General features: G+C 38.0%; 1 protein-coding gene across 1 annotated transcript in view; it reads right to left on the reverse strand.

Annotated features, from left to right (window-relative positions):
* Nucleotides 1-4,653: 4,653 nt before the first annotated feature.
* Nucleotides 4,654-26,767, reverse strand: part of LOC113537751 (vang-like protein 1) — a 59,002-nt gene continuing 36,888 nt past the window's right edge. The window contains 7 exon segments of the mRNA XM_026932384.3: nucleotides 4,654-5,655; nucleotides 6,781-6,918; nucleotides 6,920-7,016; nucleotides 7,576-7,729; nucleotides 11,134-11,267; nucleotides 15,064-15,239; nucleotides 16,189-16,620. Of these exon segments, the coding sequence (XP_026788185.1) occupies nucleotides 5,395-5,655; nucleotides 6,781-6,918; nucleotides 6,920-7,016; nucleotides 7,576-7,729; nucleotides 11,134-11,267; nucleotides 15,064-15,239; nucleotides 16,189-16,620 (1,392 nt within the window). The 3' untranslated portion in view covers nucleotides 4,654-5,394.

The raw sequence follows: 26,767 nt of genomic DNA on the forward strand, positions 1-26,767 counted from the left end.
ACTGTATGATACAATTTGATAATGATAATGATTATGATGTAAAGAATGACTATTTTAAGTATCTTAGTAGTATTTTAAGACTATTTGAGTTTTTTCACACAAGCTGTCTCTTTTTTTTTTTTTTTTTTTTTTTTTACTAATAATCCATTTATAATCAGTTATTATCACTAATATTCGATTTATGATTGTTGCCTTGATTTGTTTGTATCGTTGCCTGAGATTGACACGTCAAACTTAATCATCCAAAGGCTGGGCTGTGATGACCTACGTGTCCATGATCATGTATGATGCATTCTTCCGAATTAATATTACAGGATATCCGGCGTGACTCATATGAACTCAGAATTTACTAAAAAAGAAAAATGCTAAAGCCCCACTGTTCATACAAATGTTTATTTCATACAAATGTGTGTTGTGAGCTTTGAAACATTTATTACAACATAGCATCAGGTATATAAATGTTGGCTTTTCAGAGCAACAGGTGAAGAGTGTCAGCTGTAACTGAAGTGTTTTTTAGTAGGAATGACTTCATTATGCACATATACAGTATAAATACAAGCACACTGTGTATAAACAGAGGCACGGTCACATTGTGAGAGAGGTTCATACAAAGTACACCAGTGATCATCAATATCATTATCAAAAAAATGCCGGTTTTTGCAAGGAGGATCTTTTGCTGCTCATGAGCAGTACAAAAATAACATTTGCACAGTTTCTTTTAGTGGCAGAAAAATACTGTACAAAACAAGAGGTGGAACAAGAGAAAAATCAATATCATATTAGAAGATATAATTAATAATTAAGCAAGTCAGTTGGAGGCTAAAGCTTTTAGTGATCTATCCTAGAGAGTGGTAAGTCTTTTTGTTATTATTGGAAGGCAGATTATACAAGAAATTATGCTTTGAGCCTCCATGGGGTGAAAGTGCATGCTTATTAACCTTGTTCCAAAATGGCATTCATATCATTTTTCTGCCAGACATGAGAGCTGCTTTCACACTTGGTGTTTTCTTCCTCAACTGCCAGTGCACAGTGCGTTCAAACTAGCAAGTAACGAGGTGATATGGAGCAGCAGGTGATATGGAGTCTTTTTCCCAGCGAAAGAATGAAAAACATTTTGAAATTTGGATTGAGATTTTCTCAGTTCCATGCAAATTAGATTTAGGTCTCATTCAACCACATTGGATATACACTATATGGCCAAAAGTGTGTGGACACCTGACCACTCATACTTCTCATTCCAGATTTAGTCTTGCTTTGCTGTTATAATAAATCTCCACTAGATGTGGGGATTTGTGCTCATTCAGCCACAAGAGCATTAGTGAGGTCAGGCACTGCTGTGGGGACTGAGGAGGCCTAGGGCACAGCGAAAATGTTCAGTGTGGAGCTCTTCTACTCCAACCTTGGCAAACCATGTCTTCATGAAGCTCGCTTTGTGCACAGAGGCATTGTCATGCTGGAACGTGTGTGGGCCTCTTGGTTCCAGTGAAAGTAAATCTACAGCTATAGCATACAAAGACATTCTAGGCAACTGTGTGCGTCCAACTTTGTGGCAACAGATTGGGGAAGAACCACATTTGGGTGTGATGGTTAGGTGTCCACATACTTTTGGCCATATAGTGCATTTGAAGCAACTGTGTGCCAGTAGAGAGGCATAGAATTGTTGGTTACCAAATACAAGGAGATGTACACCATAACGCTGTTCAATTCTTGAATCTGAAGGTGTTGATTAGTTTTCTATAGTGGCAGCTCTGACAAATATATATATATATATATATATATATATATATATATATATATATATATATATATATATATATATATATATATATAAACACAAAATATAAACACAAGTTTATATTAATTCACTCATTCTAAGATGTTTTAGTTTTTATAGTAAAACAAATTACGTTTTTTCAACGTAATTTAAATAAAAAGCACAGCTGCTGTTAAGAAGAAGCTTTCTGTAAGCAGAATGTTGATTTAACATTCATAGAAGGAGACTCCGGAACGAGAACATCTCTCTATAGCTGCTATAACGTAAGTGATAACAGGAAACTTGACACCTTGTTTCCTTGAGGTTTCACAACATTAAATGTAACTATAAATGGATAAAAGTTAATTGTCGTTACAATAAATAAAAAACGCATAGTCTTTTTGTCTTTTCAATGTGTAATTTCAAGACAGCCTCTTTCTCGCAATAGTTAGGCTAAATATTGAGAAATTTATCTAATTTTTGTGTATAAATCTAGATACTTAAGCGAGTCATACAATTGGCAGAAGCGGTAACATGCATGTTATAATTAGACTGTCCATGTTGCGTTGATAATCCAGTACAAAAGGCACTCTGGATAGCTTTTATTGTAGGAAAAAACACTTAGTGTGAAAGCAGCTTTAGTTATAAAAAAAAAAAAATAAAAAAAAACAAACAAAAAAAAAAAGGGCTATTATATGAGCAGGGGTGTAACAGTATCTAAAGATGATGGTACACTAACATTATGGTATACTCATATAGATGACATCAAATGAAAAGTATTTCAATGTGCAGTGTGTCATTATGCTACACAATACTCTATAAAATAGAGTAGCCTTATTACAGTACAGAAAACACAATAATCTCATCATCATTTGGTAACACTTTACAGTAAGGTTCCTTAATAACCCAGTAACTATGCAGGAGCAAGTCATTAACACATGTAATAACACTGATTTGAAATAAAGAAAATGTGTTATGCTTCATTAATAATTAATGACAGATAGTTTACCACATTATTCCTGTGAACAATGTACACATGCTGAAGCTTCAGTATGAGCTCCTGTATTCTGTGTAAGTGAATGACTGAAACCCATCCGTCTTCAGATTAAAATCATAACACAGAAAAAACAAAATCATTTCTACACCTGTTAAAGGCAGCAAGAATATTTAAGCCCTTTGAGTATTTGGAAAATGTTTTCAGCATTAGTGTTTGTTACATTTTTTAGGCCGCATTAATATGACTGTTCCTGCTCGCTAAATTAGTTTCTTCATCTGTTCATTTCATAAATCTGCTTTATCTGATGTTATACACCAGCGCTGGTAAATTCTTCTATCGGACTGATCAGAGGATGTTGATTAATTTCCATAACAGCAGTTCTGACAATAGCAAATCACAAGTTTATATTAATGTACTCATTCTAACACATTATCGTTTCTATAGTAACAATGTACACAGTCTGGTGGAGGCTCTACATTACCAGATTTAAAAATATGTGTGTAATAACTGATATGCTGAAGGTTTTTTGTGAGGAGATGTTTATTTACCCTTTTCAGAAGGAGTCTCCAGTGTCAGTGCTTTGTAACATTTAGTAGTATAGCTGTAACATGAAGTTTTATAACGGGAAAGTCTTCAGCACAGAGGGTTTTCTCATGGAAAGCTGTATTTTTTAGTCTTATTAACTTCAAAAGAAAAAAAATACACAGATAGGTTAAGGAATGACTGTTTACAGCTGCTATAATGTAAGTTATAACAGGAACGATATTGTTTCATGGATGTTCCACAACATCAAATATAACTATAAACTGATAAAAAGTACAGCATGCCTTTCTCAATAAATAAAAAATTATAATCATTATTTAATGCTGTTACTAGAAAATAGTCAACTCCGGGACTATACCGTCCCTCTTGTTATGTTTATTCATTAGTAATGAAGCAGGACACATGATTCATTTTAAATAGCTCCTATTTAATGCTCTAACATAGCTACTGGGTTACTAAGGAACCTTATTGTAAACATTGTTTGTAAAAGCTTTTTTATGATTTTCGTTTTATGATTATCATCCCATCAGTTTTGCATACTGTTCCACTCCTAAATGTGACCAATAATAAAATGCAAGAGGTTGCATCAGACAAAAATAAAATCTTCTACACATTTTGTTAAATTTACTGGATATTAATATGATATTAACTTGACATTTTCCCCCATTTATCAGACACCAAGCCTCATTCTTGTTTCTGAATTGAGTTGAGATCTCAGGGTGATTAGTGTTTAGTCATAATCTCTACAATAATATTAAGTGCTTTCTTAATAACCATACGATAACCTTATTGAACACCATATAAAGAATCAGTTAATGTCCTTATCTCTGGCCGTATGTTTAACATAGACAAATAGTGGAAAGAGAGCAGGATACAGTAATCTCTGCTGCTAAAATGTGCCTGATGTTCCACCAAAAAAAAGGCAAATAACAACAACATGAACCCTAGTAGCATGACTTCTTGCTAGTTTCATTAGCCACATTAGTCTTTTTGGTCAAACTATCCCTTTGATAATATGTTTGTCCTTTAAGAAACGATTGAATCTGAACTCTTTAACAATGCTGCCAGACATCAATATGATTAAATCAGTGTCTAAATGCTGGTCAACAGTCTGATAAGGAGTCGGACCAGCTCATGTATGCAGTTTTGTGATCATTTCTGAACTCAATTCAACCTCCTTACTTGACAATTTTGGAGAATTGATATAGTTTTAGAACAACTTCCTGTTGGAAATTTGCAGCATTTCACCTTTTTAGTGAAAATCAGCTTGTTTTTGGCCTTTGGGTTGGATTCAATAACTCTCAATAATGATCACAAAATGTTTGAGTCAAACCAAATGCTAAAAGAACAAAACCACTGCTTTCATCAAATGACCTATAATCATATTTTGTGACCAGCTGAACACGGAACTTGTCTGAATACACTCCAATAGATACACACCAACACCTCACATCTGTACATTGTGCATATGTGAAAAAGAAAGATTGGAAAACATGATTATGTTGTGTATCATCAGCAGAAATACAAACCAAATGTGTTTTAAAGAGCACCAAGAGTTAGTTTGCACTTACAGTAGAAAAAAAAAGGTTGCCACTTGAACCTCCAAATTCTGCAGTGGAAAGAGGAGCATTCTGGGAGTTCTCTGATGCCAGCAGCTGGTCCGTCAGAGCTGCAGAATAACAGCAGAATGGATGTGTCTTGCTTTATAATCGGTCTGTCCACCGTTATTAGTGGTCCACTGGGCTCTTACGAGTGTATTTATTCTTCTTCTTTTTTCTAGATTGTCTCTTTTTAAGAAGAAGAAGTAGAATGTTGAGTCTTGTGTCATGTTATCCCTCATCGTATTTGTGTCTTTGTGCACAACCCAACATCAATGTGTCCGTTCAGTTTAAACAAAAACCAACCAACAAAGCAAAGAAAAAATAAAAGGAAATATATTCAAATATGTGGTATACAGATTTATATGTATATATTATATATATAAAAAGACAACATAATAAAACTGCAAAACCCCCAAATAACTGAGATTTTTTTTTTAAGCCAAAGAAAAAAATTTGGTTGTGAATGACCGTAAATAGAGACAATACCACAAGCTACTGGCCTACACTGAAGTCTCCGACTGTAGCCGCAGGACGAACTTGTGTGATTTGGGGTCGATGAACTCCTCAGACAGCCTGATATAGGGGATCTTTTTCGTGGTGACCACCAGGCTAAAGTCTACACACTTGAGCAGGAAGACAGTGCCATCTTTGAGGCCGCTGTTCACTGACGCCTCGCTGATGAGTGTCCACTGGCGGCCGAACCAGCGCTCGCGGCCGTACTGCAGCGTCGGGCCTGGGGTCAGGTAGCTCTCCAAAAATGCCTGAGCAAAATTTAATAAATATAAAATAAATAAATACATTTGAAACAGTAAAATTAATAAAAATGTGTTCTGTGTTATTCAATAAATAGATCAAAATGTTTTGTATACATTAAAAAAAAATGAGTTGGATTATGTTATGTATTCTAAGAGGGCTGTGTGATTTTTTTTTATTTTTTATAACAGATAAAGCTGTCCCTGGCTGTAAAAAGTTCGAGGACCTCTGTCACAAGAGGCTTCATCAGTACAGAATGGTAGGAAATTCCCCACTATTTAAAGCTCTGTGACCTGATAACCTTTACGTCAGGGGTGAAATGTCTTTAAGGTTATACTGCAGTCTCTTCTGTATTGTAGGATTTTTTTAAAATGCCAGTTTTAGCAATAAACCCCTCAAATGTTCTTACTGACCAGAAGGAGAGAGGAATTTGTGTCATTTTGCTTCAAAATATTATCTGAATGTTCCTTAGTCCATCTCCAACCAACAAAAATCTTTCAAAATATGCAACGTGAACTTTGCTTGCTCAGGTTCATGTGGCCATTATTCTTTATTTAGAAGATTACTAAAGCAATTCCTATCTCATTCCATGAAACAGAAGTTTGATTCAACGTGTTAACATTCCAATTAAGTCATGTGGTTAACAGATTATAAACTGCACTTAATCAACTAACAAAGTTAACAAAGCTTCGACACTAAATAATATTTCATTCATTCATCTTCAGCAACCACTTTATCCTGGTCCGTGTCGCGGTGGATCCGGAGCCCATGCGTGGAACACTGGGCGGGAACACATCGTGGATGAGACGCCAGTCCATCACAGGACATCATACACACATTAGTCCTAATATGCTAGCTAAAAAACTCTGACAAGAGTTGGCTGAATTCAGATATACAGTATAATGTACAGCTCAGTAAGGACAAAATCCTGTTTGACAGATGGTAATAATTTCAAGATGATTTGAACAGAACACAATGGCTGGCTTATTCATCACTTTATACTGTAGCGCTCAGTGTGGAAACAATCCACTTTTGCCAAGTGAAAGTAAACAATCCTGACTGGCAATAATTTCAATCTCCTGTTTCATCCTTTACATTTCACACTGTAGGTGTGTGTGTGTGTTTCTCTTTACCTTTGGTGTCATGTTGTGTGTGATACAGAAGGCCAGGTGCTGCTGGATGCTCTCCATGCTGTGGCAGTGCTGCTGCCGTGTTGTGCGCAGGTATTTCTGCAGCGCTCGTGCCATTGATGGGAAGATGGCCTGTGCCGCCCTCGCGCGGGTCCATCACGTCTCCTGGAGACTTCTTCTGTTCCTCTTCCTGTACGCGCCGGATGTGTGTGAACGCCTCTTCCACAGCCACCACCAGTCTGGAGGAGGAAAACAAGGCAGCGTGTTTGTAAAAGTCTAATGCAACATTTGTGGGAAACTGTGATACAATAATAATTTTCACGTGTATCATGTGCTAAAAAGCGCCAAGCCTTGAATCACATCCTTCGCTGTCACGGATTATTTTCCTGTTACAGCACTCCATGTCTTGTTTTATCCTTCCATGCTTGCATGTTGAACATAATATCCAACAATTACTTAACATTAGCCACGAATATAGCAGCTGATTACACTTAATTAATTGAGGAAGGAAAATATCATGATCAGCCCTACACAAAATAAATATTACTGATTTGCGAGGGTATTTTTGGAGGCATTTTAAACCAGCCAAATACAAGCTAATCCTCCTTTCAGACAAGTGCAGACATTATATACAAACACACAAATTTGTGCTCAATTAAAATAACACTTGCCATTGGCAATCACTTAAATTATACTGACTCTTGGTAAAATAATGCTCAAATGGGGCTTAGGAGCTGTAACAGTACTCGCGAATAAGTACATATAGCATAATCCGAGACTTTAGGTTTGGATCTCTACCTGGCCTTGCGTTTACGGACACGTCTCTCATGTTCAGCCTCCTCGTAGTACAGCTCGTTGTGGCTGGAATCTCGTCTGCGGGCGGCGGCAGCAATCATGGCGCGAGACTGGGACTGAGAGATTCCTGCTGCAGCAGCGTTATTGCCTCCTGGACCTGAACACAGCAGCAGAGCTATGAGTCTCTTACAATATTAGTAACCAGCCACAGTAACAAAATTCTGTGGCCTGGGCTGAGACTGAATGCTTTCATCTTGTTTATTCGGTTGTGACTGTAAACTTTGATATTATTACTAAAATAAATTGCAAAATTTAACAAATGATAATAAAGGAGGGATATTACACTGACCTTGTCATTATTTAAATAAACAAAATACATGGAGTTTCTTTTCACCTGGTTTTATGTGAAATTTGTGCATAAGAAAATGCTGGATATTGGGATAAAACCCTAAAGCATAGAGGAATAAAAAGGAGTTTTTTCACTTGTTTGAGGTGGTAACGCTGGCATTGGATAGAGAGAAGATGCAATAAATGGTGATGGTGGGAGCAGACTGTTCATCTTAATGGTGTACTGAAAGCATGCTTTTGGCACGTGCAATCTGATTATCATCTTGTTCCTCTTGTACATAAAGCGAACCCATGGAACCATATCTATTGAGAAAGAAAAAGTGCTGGACAGTCCAACAGCACAGCAACTTTTTCCATGAAGGAAAACTGTGCTCACATTCCATAAATTCAAACATTCAGGATGAAACAGCCTCCTAATCTAAAAGTCTAATCTACATTCCCCAAAATCTGTTTCCGCACCCAGGATTCATTAATATTCAGCTATTCTGCTTTTCCCTGGTACTCAGTGTCTCGGGGCGGCACCAAGTGTCCGTCTTCATAAACTTCTTCTCTGACATCAAAGATATTGTTCAGTGCATGCTAATTAAAGCACTGTTACAGCAGCAGGGATTGGGGCTTCCTGGAGATAATGTTAATGTAGGTTAAAAGAGGGCTAGGCGTTATGAATAAGTGATGCCGGGGATGGCTCAGGATGTGTTTAATTACTCGACTGCAGGAGACATTCTGGCTTTGTAAAAACAGAAAATGCAAATGCGGACTAATGGGCAATATGGGATTAATGTGGGATTAATGTGGCGCTTCCTAATATGGACCCCATAGTGTACATACATACATGTTTTTTCTTAATGTAACTGTATCTGATTTAACTCCTCAGCTAATCTATTCATGGTTAGGTTTGTTGTGCTAGAGCAGAGAAAGAGAGCAGAAGGTCAGCGTGGAATTGGAAACCAGTTGATTACCAGCAGAAGGTATTGTTGGTTTCAGTGGAGATCAATACACAGATACACAGAAATTTCTCTTCAATATACAGTAGATCCAAATTTTCTGCAAAAAGTATGGTTTACAATTTAATCATTTTTCCTTCTGAAATACAGTTACGTCTTTCTTAACTAATATTATTCCAAATTACTGTTACTACTAAGTTGTTAAGCTAAGTAAATGTGAATAATAATGTAAAGTATAATAATGATAATGTAAATTAAAAGTAAATGTAAATAAGAATATTCAGGTAATTTTTATTTTAAGATTTTTTTTTTTACTTTCAGCCTTCAAGCTTTGCATCTGCTTCTAGAATAACAAGCTGGATTGGCCAGTGCTTGAGAAAAGGAGAAAAAAGGGAGGGAGAGGTTTAGAGAGTAAGAGCGCGACACACTTCCTCAGGCAGTAGTGTGTAATTCAGGGATTTCTGTTTCCCCAAGGCCAACTCTGGAGCTGAAGCATATGAGAACTATTGATTCAACACAACTGCTGTCTTGCTCAAACAGAGAGGGGGAAAGACAGAGAGATAGATTCAGAAAGATAAAGAAACGAAATGAAAGACAGATAAAAGCCATCAGGTGGAGCATCAAAGAACTAGTAAAAACCATTGCTGCTGTCCAATTTGGCATTCTGCTTTAGTTCCAAAAGCTGTCAGGAATCACTGATATTTATTTTTTCCTCAGTGGGCCATTTTATAAGATGAAAAAAGCAATGCATAAGGTCCATGACTTGTTTAAACATAAAAAGCAGCAAAAATTAAAGGGTTTCTAAATGTTTTTAGAGAAGGAATTCCTCCAGAGAGACATTTAAACAGCATGAGAAGCAATATGATCTCTTCACATATCACAGCACGAGGCAGTGAAACCCATGTAGTACTTGAATGCTAAATTATGTAGTGCAAATATTTGATTGCCTCACACAGCCCCAACTCACACACACACTCATATTACGGCTATTATGCAGAAGGGTTCCTAGAAGATTTTATTTTTAATTTTAAAATCTCAGAAAACTTAATTAAGTGCAAACCTTCATTTATTATAGTGCCATTATACAATAATAAAATACATAAAAACAACTAAATAAAACATGAAGAAAATGTAACAAAAAAATTAATACAGTCACAAACGATAAGACTATCTGGTTTCAAGCTTAATGAATGCAGCAAGTGTGAGTACCTGAACACTGTCCTTTAGAAAGAAGCTGAGCACAAGCCATATGTTCATGCCTATTCATTACATAAGGAGGCTTCCCTTTCCTAGATATTCTGTTTGTGATTCAAGATGTGGACATATGAGGACAGTGAACATCCTGCAAAAAGCGAGCAGAGTACGATCTTCCATAGAAATCTAAAAATGATTATTAGCATATGTTTATCCCCCTTGTACCCGAAGCTGTGAAAGAGAACTGACTTTCCCATCTATAGCTGAGCATATGATGCTTGCATAACAATAGATTTTGGGAAATCTAGCCAGTCGCACAGCAAGCTTTAACAGAGAAAATTTAAGAAAGTGAAAACACCTTGAAACGATCACGCACTTGTGCTGTGTGCTTGATGTGTCAGTCCTGTCAGACTCACAAAGAGCAATGTGTTTGGTGGTCATAAATGTGTCAACATAGTTTAAAGTTTCACTTACTATAGGTTCACTTACTATCCAAAAGGTATGCTTTCAGCTTAGTTTTAAAGGTCTCTGTTGAGGCGGGGGCACAGTAAACCAGAAAATAGTATGTAAGCATTGACTGATTGTGTACTGGAAATAACATTATATATAGATCAAGTTCCCAAACATCTGGTTCCAATCCTAAACCTAGCACATCATGATATGGGTTAGAGCTAAATTTTGCAGGAAAAGAAACCTCAAGGAGTGAGGCAGGGTTACCAATACTTGAGTACCTGACAAATGCAATTTAGAAAAGGAAGTAACTAGCATAAGTAACTGTTCTATTCTGTACATATTTATGACAAATAATATTTCTATCTAGATCTACACATACAGGGGAGCATATCACTGAGGACTCTAATGGTCAGCTCAAATAAACACAATAGGTTGATTATATAATAACATGTAATATAAGAGGCCTACTGGTCAATGAACAGCACAAGATTCATACAGACTTTAAGGAGATAATTTTGAACCAGAAAGATCATAAACAATAAGAATGTCTCTGCCGAGAGAAATTCTTAAAAAGGGCCTCTTTGGTTAAATTTGAAAGCCACAAGAAAGGCTGTTAACTCACCGTCCACATTGTAGACCTTGAGGCCAGCCAGGTGTTTGGCAGCACGCGATTTGGAAGCTGTGAGCAGTGCTGGGTTATGTACAGGGAAATCTCTGTAGTAGTTCTCCAAAATTGCCACAGCTGCTCTCTGGATGCTGGAATGGGAAAAGGACAATAAATAAGGGTTAGATAATGAGTTAGATTAAAAGAATAGTTCACCTAAACAAAGCTAATATGGATCATGATGAGAAAACACAAGCAGGATTCAGTTTAGATAATGCAGACTGGCCCTTGTAGCAATGTGAGCAATTCAAGGTCAAGTTTTTCTTGAAGTGTGTTGTTGTGTGTCAGAATCAGAGCAGTACACTTATAAAGTCCTGACATTAGAAGTAAAGCCAAGAGTGAGGAGAAAATAACTATAAATGCTAAACTGGCAAAAATGTATGCAATGCTTTACCCCCTTCTTTACTGTAGACATGCAAAGCTGCACAGTGATTTTTGCCCAGAGAGTAACTTATTAACAATTATTCAGCATTTCCTGATTAAGGTTGTGGTCTTGGACCAGTTTCCTGCAGTCATGTTCCTATTTGCCAGCAGTAAAAGGGTTTCTTGTTTCAGTTCTTATTTTACTTCTGTAATGCTTAGAATATCCTTGTCTAAACTAAAACTGGGGCCATTCTGCTCTCATGATGCACTGGTGAAGACTGTGTGTGAGAGGAGACCATGGAATGGTTTGCAGTCCTATTGTAAGCTCAGTTTGACCTAGTTGCACAAGTCTGTGGTCAGTAACCATGCTCCTGTCCCAGTGCCAGGCATTAGCCATGCGCCTGCACCATCAGGGTTGAGCCATGCCCCTGCACCACTGTCAGTCTCGAGCCATACTCCTGCCCCAGTATCAGGCTTGAGCCATACTTCTATCCCAGTGTGAAGCATGAACCATGCGCCTTACCTAATGTGAGGCTAGAGCTATGCTCCTGCACCAGCGTCAGTCTTGAGTCATGCTCCTGCACCAATCTTGGGCTTGAGCCATGCTCCTGCCCCACTGTCATACTCGAGTCATACTTCTGTCCCAGCATGAGGCATGAGCCATGCTTCTGGCACAGTGTCAGGATTGAGTCGTGCTCTAGTTCAAGTACCAGCCATGAGCCATGCTCCTGCACTAGTATCAGACTCGTGCCATTCTCCTGACCCAATGACAGTATCAAGCCATGCTCTTGCCTCACTGTCAGCCTTGAGCTTAGGACATCCTTGTCAGATACTTGATGTGATGGGGCAACCTGGTATATACAAATATAAGTTTGAGCTATGCTCCTGTCCCAATGTCAGACTTGAGTCATGTTCCTGTTTCAGTGTCATATTCAAGCAATGGTCCTGCCCCAGTGTCAGCCTAGAGACATGCTCCTGCCCCACTGTCAAACTTGAGCAATACTCCTGTGCCAATGTCAGCTTTGAGCCATGCTCCTGCCCCAGTGTCAGCCTAAAGACATGCTCCTGATCCAAAGTCAGACTCAAGCCATGCTCCTGTCCCAGTGTCGCTCTGTCTCTGGTCCTGTCTCTGATAGTACTTTTTGCTGTCTCTAGTTCAGTCTCCGTTTTGAAACCTGGTGTTCCAGACAGTGCAGTACAATCACTTGTGCTTCCATTTCCTGTCTGTTTCCTGTTTTGCATGCTTCCACAAAATAAGAGAACCTCAATGAATAAATGGGTTGTTTCTGGTTTGTTGAGGACCCTGGCAGATTGTCCAGAGTAATGTGCTCAAAGAGATATCATGCTGTATTAAACTTAATCTTAATTGATAAAGTACGATAATGGCCGATCACACTGCACAAGCTGAAAGTGGTTCATAGGTAAGAGTCAGATTGCCAGATGCACTGCCATGCCACACTGAGGCAGCACACTGTTTGATAATCAGCAGTGGATCAGCTTCAATAAAGAGATTTTGTGCAAACATTAAGCTGTCACTGGCTTATATGTGTTACTGATAGCTTTCTGTCAATAGCCTTAAGCTCGTTCTGCCAGAATATCCTGTGGCAACAACTACTTATTAGGTAACAGCTATAACATCTGACAGCTTAAAAGGATATGTGCTGAAAATAATTATGTAATCCTGAAAAACTGATTTGAATTATATACTATTTGGCTATTGCAAAGAGTCTTGTGTCCAGCATAAAGAAAACAAAAGGCCTGTTATCAAGATGCTTGGACTTATGCCAGTTGAGTGGACTTACACTGTCTGCTGAGAGTATCCCTCACTTATGGTCTGTTATATCTCACTTTGTGCTGTTGTGATTGAGGGTGCTTTTGCATATGCAGTGCTCACTCCATCTGAATTGAATCCTTGTGTGTTTTCCTCGTTAATGCACTTAATTTGGGTGTTTTTGTATTTTGGTTCCTTTAATTTTGTACAGTGTGAACCCCAACCAAAACAAATAGCAAACAAACCAACAACATCAATTTTGCTCTGATTGTAGATTCAGCAAATAGCTGTGAAACCACCCAAATGATCCCTTTTGCTGTATTTAAGATTGTATTGCTATGTGGTTGTAAATCTGTGTGCTCTGCAAAGAGACTTCAGTGTTGAGCCACCCGCTCCACCCAGCAGCTTGTGTCATGCTTTAAGGGACACTAATTTAATTTTTACAAACAGAGCATGTGCCAGAAGCACGTGCTTGCTATTTTTACAAACCCACAAGTACACATGGCCCGAGAAAGATACAGAGAGAGACGAATAAGAGTAACCAAGAGACAGACAGCTGACTCCAACAGAGTTTAAGAAATTAATCTTTAACAGAAAAACTAATACTAATCTACAAGCTTATCAACTGAAAGACAAAATTTGTTACAAGCAAGAGTTTCATGTTCGATCTGCAGAACCTCCACTCCTCTGATCAATTATTCATGTTGCTAAGAGGAGAAAGACAAGCAAACAAAGCCTAATTACTACTGAGCTGTGGTGCTGTCTGCTGCACTTACTCCTGTCTATTGTTCCTCTGTGTGTACAGTGGCTTAACTCTGTGTCATGAATCTGTAGAGTGGCCGAACTGTGTACCTTTGTTAAGTTATGATTTATCAGTGAATAAAATGATCTAAACAAAAACAATAATTTTTATTTTAAGAAGTGCTTGCTTATCATGCTTGGTGCAACTATCGCTTTAAGGATAATATTTCAGGGGAGTGGAGGCAGTTCTTGGATCATCGCAAACAAGAAGAGGAAAGAGACGTCAGGGCGAAGGCTGGAGGGCCTGGGGAGATGTATGATGATAATGCAACAGCAAAACGCTGTCATGCTAATGATGACAGAGTGCAGTTCTTCCCTTTCTCTGGGCTACATCTCTGTGTGCATATGCTTGTGTGTGGATTTAGGAATCCAAGACCTCTCTTGCGTGAAGGTCTTGACCATTTGTGTTGGGCAGTTAACAATAAAAAAAAAAACAGCAAGAGAGAAAGACACAAACAAATCATTGTTTTAAGAAAAAACAAAGCAGCAGCACTGGCTTTAACTCCTATCTTGGTGTTCGTGGAGCTAACATGCAGAAACATGACACCACATAACCTTCTCCTCAGACGTACACCCAGTACAATGACTGAAAAAGCTAACCATTCATCACCTAAAATCCTTTCACTTCTGATTAAGTCTTGGATTCTGTCTTACATGGTCGTTCTGCTTGTTAACATTAAAAACACTGCATTAATTGAGAAGTAGAGGACCAGCAAGCCCATGCAGAACCTTTCGGCTTACAAAAAAAAGAATATTCTTGAACCACCAACAGTTGGCTACTAAAAAAGCTACTATATGTTTTTTAATCATTTTTATGATATAGAAATGGTTGAAAAGTAGAAACTTGACTGTCCCTTAGCTAACACTTTCAGCACTCACATATTTATAGTTCGCATTCTCACCTTCACAATCTCCCCAGCTAAGTGCTGACCCTGCATACGAATAACACTCACCTGAGCTGTCCCAGGTTGTAATGTCGTGTCTCTCCATCTGTAGAGCGTGTGACACAGAGCGAAAAGCAGGACTGCAGATGCCTCAGCTCCAGCAGCACTATAGCCAAATAGTGGATGAAGAGCAGTGCGTCCACCAGGGACACGGCATACTGCACAATTCCCTGATAATCCTCATCCTGGAACAACAAGGGGTTGGGAGACAGGAAATATAAAACTTCTGACTGCAGATAAACATTTGTCACTTTTGATAATGATGTTATTATTGGCCCACATTAAGTACACTGACAACACGGGATCTCTGTGGGGAAAAAAAATATAGCAGCTTAAATAGTGCCCGTGGCACTGGCTTGCAATGGAAGACCACTCTGGAAAAAACAACACCTTGTATTGGAGCAATAACTGTCTAATATGGAGTGCACTATAATTACATGTAGAGCCAGTCATAAACCTCCAAATATGGACGCACATGAAAATCAACTTTGGAGTAAATTATACTGCAAAACTGTGAATATACTGTTACACATTGCAATCATTATATGCCTTGCAATATACTGAAGTATACTGGTAACATGCGTGTGATGCACCAGTTGAAATGAGTTGCTTTTTTATAATTCCAATGTAATGATTATTAAGACTCCCACATAAAATTCACTTGTTTTTTTATTTGCATACTGCGATTTTACAGAATAGTGGAAAATACTGCTATTAATGATTAACAACTGATATATTGTGTAGTCATATTTCTAACCTCATGATCTATTGATGAGAGGCAATGCCGGCTACAGATCAAAAAGGTTGTGAGGTCAAGTCCCAGTATGGCCAAGCTGCCAGGGCTGGGCCCTTGAGGAATAAACTTCTGTATCATGCCTAACTAAGCCTGGCTTCCTAACGAAAAGTATCTTACTGTACTGTGCATATATTTGTATGTGACAATGAAGAGCTGCCTTTCTGTCTTTCTAACCCATTTCTGTACCTGATGCACACTTCCGCCAATAAGTGAGCATAAAATTGTAAAAATTCTAGTAAATCATAGAGTCTGTCTCCATGGACCTGTGATCATTGTGCTTCTTCCACTGTGTGTTTCAGACGTCTTTAAATTGGCATTTATATTTTTTGACTCCTCACCTGTGTGTCCAAGATGCGCACTCCATAGAACAGCCAGTAGGAGAGCACGAGCAGGAACGCCAGCATGGCCAGCAGGGCTCGGAAAATGAAGATGCGTGGCATGGTGGCCTTGGATGGCCGGAAAAACAGCGCCCACATGGCTAGCAACAAAATAAGCAGCTTGAATGCTACGGAGATGAAGAGGCCCTCACAGGCCGTGCCGCACGGACGCAGCCTCTCGGGCCAGAGCAGTCGCGGCAGGATGAGGAATGCGAGTGGCGTCAGGAGCACCAGCAGACTCAAGATAATAGAGAATGAGACGGCTAAATACCGTTTACAGTCCAGACCCACGCTGTCGTCCAGGTCTTTGCTAATGCGCACAATGTCCTCCTGTGAGAGCGAGTGCTCTGATGTGCCTGTGATCGCAGTGGTAGTTTCACCCCAGTTGTCATCCTGCAAGAGAGGAATAGAGATAAGGTGTAGTCGAAGTAGTAGAAAGTATTCTTTAGTCATTATGTCTGAATCCAATCCACGAAAAAGAAATCTCTTATATCCCTCTCCTTGAACTGCGTCGTTCATATCAGCAGATTTATAATGTAGCCACAGACAAGGCTTTTGACAGCACTAGAACTCAATATTAGTTGTAATTTATTGGTTTTATCTGGAAATATAGAAATAGTTTATCAATAAAAACCACAGACAGGATTAGATTCAAGTGGAGTGCCTAAAGGGAAATGAGAGAGAGTTCTCAGAAATTCACAAAAAAAATTTCTGAACAGGACCTGATTACATTGCGATCAAAACCTGACACCAGATGTCTAGACAGTATTCGTAGTCTTCCCAGTGATACACAGAAATACATATTTAGTACTGGTTTAAAGTTATAGGAGAAATAACAAGATTCCATTATATACTAAAAGAAACAAAAAACAAAGAGAAAAAGAGAAATCAAAATGTAAACAAATGTAATCATTTGTAATGGTATCCTACCATTTCTGATCTTTCTTTACTTTTCCTTCCCACTGACTGCAAAATAAACAAAATCTGAGGCCACACCACCATAGCAATGTTCGAAAAAGGCGGGAAAATGGCAGTCACTTAAGTGGTTAGCGCTTCAGGCTAACACTCCAGTTCTGAGGTAAATAATACAACTCATTAGCTTGTTTACAGAGAGAGCGATTTCACATGAAATGGCATAAATAATGTAATGTGGGTTTTTGTGTAGGTCTGCTTTTATATCTTGGTGGGGACCAAATGTTCCCACAAGGATAGAAACTTCTGACTGTTTTTTTAATTAATAAAAACTGCAGCTTTTATTTATTGTGTGTGTGTGTGTTTAAGCTATTAAAATACAAAAGAAACTAAAGCATAGTTAACCCACTAGCAAAAATTTCACCCAATTCATTAACGATTTTAACTAGGTTGAAATAGCAGTGCACAAACAGCACAAAAAATTCAATGGTATGACAGCCATACACCCTAATATCATGAAGTCTTGTTAGATTCAGCTCCAAAATTATTAGCACCCTTGGTAAAAATGGGTAAAAATGTGTGTCAGTTACATTTTGTTCATAATTTCTAGCAGTAACAATAATTGTGACATGGATTTGTTAAAAAAAACGTTATTTATATATAGATTTTAAAAAGAGAGTAAATTCACTGTAAGTAAAACTTAGATTTCGCTCATATTTTCAGATTGAGATAAGATAATGAACCATTATTTGTTTTTTTCCATAACCCTTTTTACCACCCTTTACCAAGATGCCAATAATTCTCGAGCTGATTGTATTTAATTAAAGGGTTGCCCTTTTTTAAAATGTCGGGACGTGCGAGGTAGCACACATCCCAACACACTGAAATGTAGATTAACTAATAACTAGCATATTTTCCAAGAACTGTAACATTTATTTTTACCAACCAGCTAGCAGCAATATTACTTATTTAGCTTGTTAGTGAACAGTGCTCATAGTGGTTCACATTGCCTTCAGTCACATCGTATTTGCCAGTTCCCCAAGTAAAAATACTAAAATATTAAATATTACAGAGCTAAAAACTATAATGGGGCTTGATGCCCCTGTATCATGGTACCTTCTGAAAATTTCAGGTTTTAAACGATGCATAACATTGAATATATTTAATTGACTGGCCTGAGAAGCTATTGGATTTTTATAAATGTAAAATTATATTATAATTTTCACCTTGTATGATTATTATTTAAACAGTTATTTAACTAAATTTTAAATTTGGCAGCAATGATTATAAATTAAAGCTCTCCTAACATATTCTAGGGTGTGGCTACAAATAACTATAGGACAGTTTTGACTTTCAACTTTCTTATATAATGGTATATCTGATTTCTTGATGGGAGTTTATAAATGAATGGAAACAAAATAATTACAAAATCAGTTACAAAGAAAAAAAAAAAAACCTGAAAAAGATTTCAGGATTGTTCAACCCTGTTTATCTAACAGTTTAAGACCTGAAAAAGAGTTCAGGACTGTTCAACCCTGTTTACCTAACAGTTTAAGACCCACCAAAACAAAAAAAAAAATGTAGAAAGAGTGCTAGAATAATACAGATAATGCCTCCAAAATAGCAGTCATAACAGCAAACTCACACTGGGCTGGCTGCACTTCCTGTCATCACTGGGTGTGTGGTCCTAAAACAACACTCATGTCCAGAGGAGTGTGTCTCTCAGATGATGTAAGGGGAGTGAGAGGGTGGTATAATATAATGCACCGAGCTGCCCAGGCACTTTAGTAAGCCGGAGGGCAGCAGAGTGACAATTCAAGGAAAGGAACGGTGAGAAAGAGAGAGAATTAAAAGAATAGAGGGTGGAACAGGAAAGAATGGAGGGATGGGTTTTTTTTTTCTGTTGTGACAGGTGAGAACCTTTTCATCTCGTCTCATCTAACACCTACAGTCATCTAACACCTACACCAATCCTAAAAAAAGAAGCCATACTTTCCACATATGAATGCAAATTTTATTTGCTAATAGGGTTGTGCAGGATCTGAACTAGTTATAGACATACTGTTAATGTTTTGCTACAGCAGTAAGGCAAAAATCAGAAAAAAAATGGCATTACTGTAATGTTTCTTATACTGCTGCAGTGTTAGTTATTATAGCTCCTTTGAAAATATCAAGTGAAAGAGATACAGTGATTAACATTGTGATAATGACTTGTACGGTTATCGTACTGTGAACTCATTACTACTAGTTGCTCATTCATTGCCACACACACACACACACACACACACACACACACACACACACACACATACACACGCACCTCAGGAATGGAAACCCTGGAGAGGACATGGGATACAGTGCGTGGTGTCAGAATACAGAGATAGTTTTCATATCTGTGAACGATCCTGGAAAAGCTGAACGAAGGCCAACACGCAGCTACAGAAAACTACTCCCAAGGTAACTCCCCACCCAACATGTTAAATTAATTTCTAAAAAGTTGCCAAAGAAAATAAAAACGGTAGATTCAGTGCCCTACTGTGATGTGAATATACTGAATAAGGAAGAATAAGATGACAGTCAAGGCAAACACACACAGTCACACAGAGACTGGAATGCACAATATCATCTTTCTCTTCATATCTTCTCCGTTTCTTAGCATTTACACACTTAAAATTCAGTTTCTGTTTTTATTATTATTATTATTATTATTATTATTATTTGCCAAAATGTAATACGGTCATTAAAACAGGCCCAGAAACCCCACCAGAGTGCTGGTAGAGAGAAAGGACAAAGGTCAAAGGTCAAAGCACACTTAACCACACTGAGACACTGGAATACACAATTGTCCGCATCATGATGCTGATCATTTGCAACATTTTTTCAATGTTTACTGCATTTTACAGCCACCAGCCTGGGAGGATGACAGATAACATATGCTTCCTACAAGACGTAAAGCCATTTACTGCATCTCTTCCAGAGCTCAAAACCAAATGGCAGATTTTTTTTGTCTTGCTAATTTGCAGGGGGCAGACAGAGTAATGATGAGGTGCCAACATTCCTTTCCAAATATGTGCCTGTGCCTAGAATAACTGGATCCACAAACTTAATAATCACTTTCTTGCTCTAAAGTGAGTGTTTGTGGCTATAAATGACTGAAATTGTCTGACAAAGAAGCTCCTTCATATAGCAAGAATTATGTAAGGAATAAAAGGTTTGTGCTGTTATAGAAAAATATTCAGTCACCACCCCAGAAGTTCCTCTTATAACACATTAACATTTTCGCCCTGATTTAATCTTGGCCATTTCCCACCCACCAGCCAGCTCTCCCCTATCATACAACAGCTATCAACCAGGGAAGATGAAAGATAACCCATGCTTCCCCTGAGACAAGTGAAGGCAGCCAACTGCATCTTTCTGAACACAGAGGAAAGTGCTATCCGCTCTCTTCCGCATACATGAGATCACAGAAGCTCATGATTGGCTAGTGTTGCTGTGATTGACAGATGAGAGAGAGTATGCCACCCTTCACCCCCAGAGAGTGCGGCCAATTTTGTTCTCTTAGACTCCCGGCCCTCGGGATTCAAACTTGGCTCCAGGTGCTAGGGCGAACGAACACTTTTGCGCCACTCGGGAGCCCCTATACTACAGCAAACTGCTAATGATTTTAGCATTAATTAGTTTTTTAAATTCATTAAAGAATGATATATCATACTTTTTATCATCGATAGTTACATTTAATGTGGAGGAATTTACCTTCTATCACTTACATTATATAGTCGTTATACAGTTACGTATCATTTTACCAAGAAACCGACAAGAACCAACTTTCCCGTGGCAGAAAACCAGAAGTTACAGTTTTATCTCTAACTGCTACAAAGCACTGACACTGGAGACTCCTTCCAAAAATGCTAAACAAATATCTCCTCATAGAAAATGTCACCATATCCTGTTAGCTCTTACTACAGAGACGATAATGTACTAGAATGAGCTCAGTAAAATAAACCTGGGATTTGCCTTACAGATGGAACTACTGTCAGAACCATGCCGTTACAGAAAATTAATCAACAACCTTCTAAATTCTGTGGTATAATGTAAAAATATTAAAATCAGTCCAGTTTTAATTTATTGTCAGCATTATTTTAGACACTATTTCTAATTCTCAGTGAAATGATTTGTACAGTGGTAATGAAAGAGGTTGGAGACAGTTTTAAAGGCAATATTTACGCTATTATTGAATATTTATATCACGTTCAGAAAAGGAGATGCAACCTTTGAACACTCTTATTATTACAATCTTTAATATACCTATTTTCTTACTTGTCACAGTGAAGAATATCATAACACATAACACACCTAACACACAAAATGCTGACTACGTGTTACGTGCAACAATGCTTGCTCAGAAGAGTAACAGAGGCGCTCCACAAGCTCATGGGAGTAGACACGGGGGGAGAAAGAGAGACAGAGAGAGAAAAAATAGATAGGCGCTCTCAGATTGAAAAATATATATAAACAGCACAAAGAACGAAGAGGGAAGCGGAAAAAATGACCGCTTTAATTTCTGCCAGGAAAACAACAATTTGCATCACAAAATATCTCCACTGAGATAAGCAGGGAAGCTATTTAAAAAAAAAAAAAAAAAACCTCCAGAAGCTTGTTCACATGTAATACATATACAATACAAATACAATAACACATGGTGAGGGAATAAAATAAAGCAACTTTGAAAAAAAGAGATTGAAAGTGAAATAGTTATTTTCAAACTCAATAAAAATTCAACCACACTCAAGGTATATGATCAAGTGTAGAGGTCTTTAATCAAAATAAGATGACTTCATGCATGACAAAAATGCTAAATGCAGGTCTGTATCTACTTGGATAACTGAGAAATATTAAAATAACAAACTAAATAAACACATTTCTTACAGGCAACTGAAGAATCCTGTGAGTCCTTATGCATAGTTTTACAAAGATCTGGTTATTTGGACGTGTTCAGCTGACGCAGTGACAAACCTAATGACCCCATACAACATGGCTGTAATTCTGACCAACACACACATTATTGCAGTCCGTCTGGCTCTGAGCAGCCACAGGAAATCACTTCCATATCATAAAAATGGCCTTAATGTTCTTGTTTGAGGTCAGTGTTCTCAGGGAGCCAATGTGCCTCACAGAGATCCGGCATCTGAGATAAAATCTAGCACTGGTGCATACCACTGAGTGAATGTGTATGTGTGTGTATGTGTGTGTGGGTCCTACCTCCTGAGGCTCGGATGGCGGTGAGCTCAGCTCCTGCGTTGCAGGTTCGCTTTCTAACGCCAGCTCTTCCATCACTGTCTGAAACCCGGAGTGTGTTTTAGAGTTGCGAGAAGCGGCCTTTCTCCAACGTGACAAGCGAACAAATGTGGTTTGTGAAGCAAGTGCTGGCTTTACTGTTACTGTTTTTAGTGTAAGAATGAAAAAAAATCTCCCATCATATAATGCTATCAGAAGTGCAGTGCAGTGAGTTACAGCGAGGGCTTTCAGGTCACATGGGACGTCTGAGTGGCAAAGAAAGTGAGTGAGAGTGTGTCCATCATACAAACCATCCTTTCCCCCCCAGAGAGATGGCTAACATCATCATCAACCAATTACAAGTCACGTGGATGCCTGTGATATTATAGTGTATTATATTATATTATATTATATTATATTATATTATATTATATTATATTATATTATATTATATTATAGCAAATATCTTCAGAATGGATCTTTCTCTCTGTAAGAGGTTTGCCATCCAGCACCTTTATGCGAATTTTGAAAATGCGAATAAAGAAACCTGAATGAAATTTGAAATTTGAAAAAAAGGTTAAGGAGGACATGTTGGTCTTAAACTATTCAGTAACTATACTAAAATTAAAATGTAACACAAGTTTTCATAGACATTTATGGTTGTTTTTATACGTGGCACTGCTATTATGCTGGTACTTGGCAAACCTAAATATCTTGCTGCGTATCACATATTGCAAAAGTAGTAGAAATTGCTGCACCTTTAGTGCTTGGACCACTATTATTAAATCATCCACTCATGATTTGGACTTCTGCTTGGACCCCTGCTAAGAAAACAAGACCACAGAAGAGTTTGTTTCCATGCAAATGAAAGTATTTGGACCTTTAATATAAAATAGAGATGGTGATTAGTCACCTATATCGGAAACATTTAAGTACAGATATGCTACGCTGTCAGTGCTTGGACCCCTTGCAAGAAACAATAGCTGGTTGGATCCCGAATAAGAAAACACTAGATTAACTGCTGCAACTTTCCTGCTTAGACTGATGTAAGTACGTTAGAACTAAAAATTCAAAACCAAAGAAACCAAATTCTCAGCTTCATGTTTAAATCTGTCTGTTAGGGAAAAATTAACATCAGGAACGGAAATTCATTTCCTAGTGGCTTCATCCCGAAAGACTCCATTGAATGTTATGCCATAAACTTATGCACACTAACTTACTGTTGACTTATTTTTAATTAATTTTTTTAAAAGGTGAAATTTCTATACATGCTAAGACAAAACTATTAATGCTAATACATTTATGCTCTATTACTGAAATAATAGTATGCATAAAAATGTGCATGCAAATCTTGAAAGTGTACAGACTCATTTTTATCAAACCTCACAGAAATTGAGCGTGTGCTGTATTCACCCCATAACTCATTTGGTGATGTCATCTTGTACACGCTTCTGTATATTTGTATAACTGTACTTACAGATCAGCATTTGCATTTTTATGTGCTGGCTCTGAACATTTGTTTACAGTTTGCGTAACATTTGGATGGGAATCTCATCTCATCTGTGTTGGAGAAAAAAGCCGTCACAGTTGGACTGGCTTCCAGTTGAACACTCTTTACATCGTATTAGCTCCATTAATTACAAACACACAACCTAGTTACAGCCTACAGTGTCCTCCTGTTTGACATGCTGCATGTTGGGAATATGACATGGGATGCAGCTGTCACTGCTGCCCGATGCCTGACCTCATACGGCATGCAGTGTGTCACGAGTTCGAGACCTTCACCAATATACAGTACAACACTACAGTAAGGTACAACAATCAGCATTCAACTGCTACATTTCATCATTTATCACAACCTGATAGGAATTTTGCTCAGTTGACACACTACAAAAGATCGAAAACTGACACAAATACATTGTGTTTTTGCTACTTGAACATATTTTCAGCTGAAATTCAAGCTGTCATGCGACTATACTGTCCTGTATATGATATACGTATATGTGGCGGACTGGGAAAATGTCACAGAATTCTGAATCAGGTTTTGACCGTGTGCACAGGTTCATCACAACTGGACAGCTGAAATTTGGAAAAAACATCACAAGGTCTTTATCCAATGTTCAACTGTCCAGTTTCGATGAGCCTGTGCACATTGTAGCCTCAGATTCCTGTTCTTGACTGACAACCCAATGTGGTCTTCTGCTGTTGTAGCCCATCCACCTCAAGGGTCGACACGCTGTTCGGGCTGAGATGCTTTTCTGCTCACCATGGATGTAAAGAGTGGTTATTTGAGTTATCGTAGCCTTCCTGTCACTTTGAACCAGTCTGGCCATTCTCCTCTGACCTCTCTATTTGTTTTTCGCATCATTCTGTGTAAACTCTAGAGACTGTTGCGCATTAAAATCTCAGGAAATCAGCAGCTTCTGAAATACTGAAACCAAGCCATCTGGCACCAACAAGGCCACTGAAATCATATTTTCTCCACTCTGATGTTTGATGTGAACATTAACTAAAGCTCACAACCTGCATGATTTTATGCACTGTTCTGCTGCCACGTGATTGGCTGACTGCATGAATGAGCATGTGTACAGTTGTTGATGGTGAGCATATAATACATACAGTCATCAGTTACAAATGATAACAGATCAGATATCCTGCTCTTAGCAAATAATTTTCCAGAACTCTTCCAGGACACTTTCCATGACTTCTACAAACAGCTGCCGCTCACAGAAGACCGTCCTAGAATTACTCATTTCTGCAGACATCCTTATTAAGTCAACAATACAAGGTCTAATGACTTACTGGCTGACTAAAACACAGACATGCACACACACACACACACACACAAAGCATTGTTCAGCCAGTGATTACTATATCACAAGGTTCTTTGTAGATAAATTGTAAAAATAGTGGTTTGTTTGGTTTCCATTCAAAAACCATGGTGGATGTAAATTTTGGATCTAGACCGTGAACCTCTCACCAGTCTGAACAAGAAAATATGTAATCTCAGTGACATCACAATTTTACACTTTTCTAGGACCTCACTAATATTTACAGAAAATTTGATTAATTTTCTTTTTTTTTTTTCATAACAGGAAAACTTTCCAGGTCTTCCAGTTCTAAGGCTGAAAAATGATCCTGTTAACAAGTCTGTTTAAATGCCAAAAATTGGACATGTGTGTAAGGAAACATGAATGTATTAATAAGTTTAAATGCAATCATTGCTCTGGCATTCACTTATATAATTACAGAATAATATAACATCAAGAGTCATTGAATATTCATTCCTTATGAGAGAAAGATTTAGAGTGTTAGCATTTGTCTTGAGATTTGGAGTAAGTCCCAGGCTGAAGTTCTACAGCTGTGCTCAAACACACACTCACACACATACACACGTGCAGAGTTACAGTCCTTCATTACGAGTGAACATACACACACTAGGGCTGTTCAATATGATGACGTGATATTGATACTAGCACAACTACATCACAGCACACATTTCTGACCCGCCTCATTATTTTTAACAGTAACAAGCAGCTGATTGGATGTTAAAGACACACACACACACACACACAGAAGTCAATGAAGAACTAATCTGAGGAAGTGTGAATTCCATCACTCATCATCTTTACAGTGAGCTTCAGTTAAAACAGAGACACCTCGGCTGTGCAAGTGTAAATATTCATTTACTCCATACAAAGCCATACGCAGAGATTTGTCTTCCTTAATGCATATCACACGCTCCTCTCCATGTGACACACATCAATATTATTCTTCATGTCTGCTCACTACCTTAAACACTCAAGCCGAGTCCATAATGGCAAAGTAGGTCAAAGAGAAAGAGAGAGAGAGAGAGTGGGAGAGAAATACAAAGAGAGAGATACAGAGAGGAGAGATATTCAGACAGAGAGAGAGACAGAAGGGAGAGATATATAAACAGAGAGACATACGGACAAAGAGAGACAGATACAGAGAGATACAGAGAGAGGGAGAGAGAGACAGAGAGGACAGATATAAAGAAATACAGACACAGAGAGAGATATAGACAAAGAGAGAGAGATACAGTAAGAGAGGCATACAGACAGAGAAAGAGGAACAGAGAAAGATACAGACAGACTGAAATACAAACAAAGAGAGAGAGATACAGAGATAGAGACAGATATATATACATATATATATATATAGTATGTGTGTGTGTGTGTGTGTGTGTGTGTGTGTGTATATATATATATATATATATATATATATATATATATATATATTTTTAGAGAGAGAGAGAGAGAGAGAGAGACAGAGAGGGGCAGAAAGAGATACAGACAGCGAAAGAGAGAGACAGAGAGAGATGCAGAGAGCA

This window comes from Pangasianodon hypophthalmus, chromosome 26 (assembly GCF_027358585.1).
Source record: "Pangasianodon hypophthalmus isolate fPanHyp1 chromosome 26, fPanHyp1.pri, whole genome shotgun sequence".
Lineage (NCBI taxonomy): Eukaryota > Metazoa > Chordata > Actinopteri > Siluriformes > Pangasiidae > Pangasianodon > Pangasianodon hypophthalmus.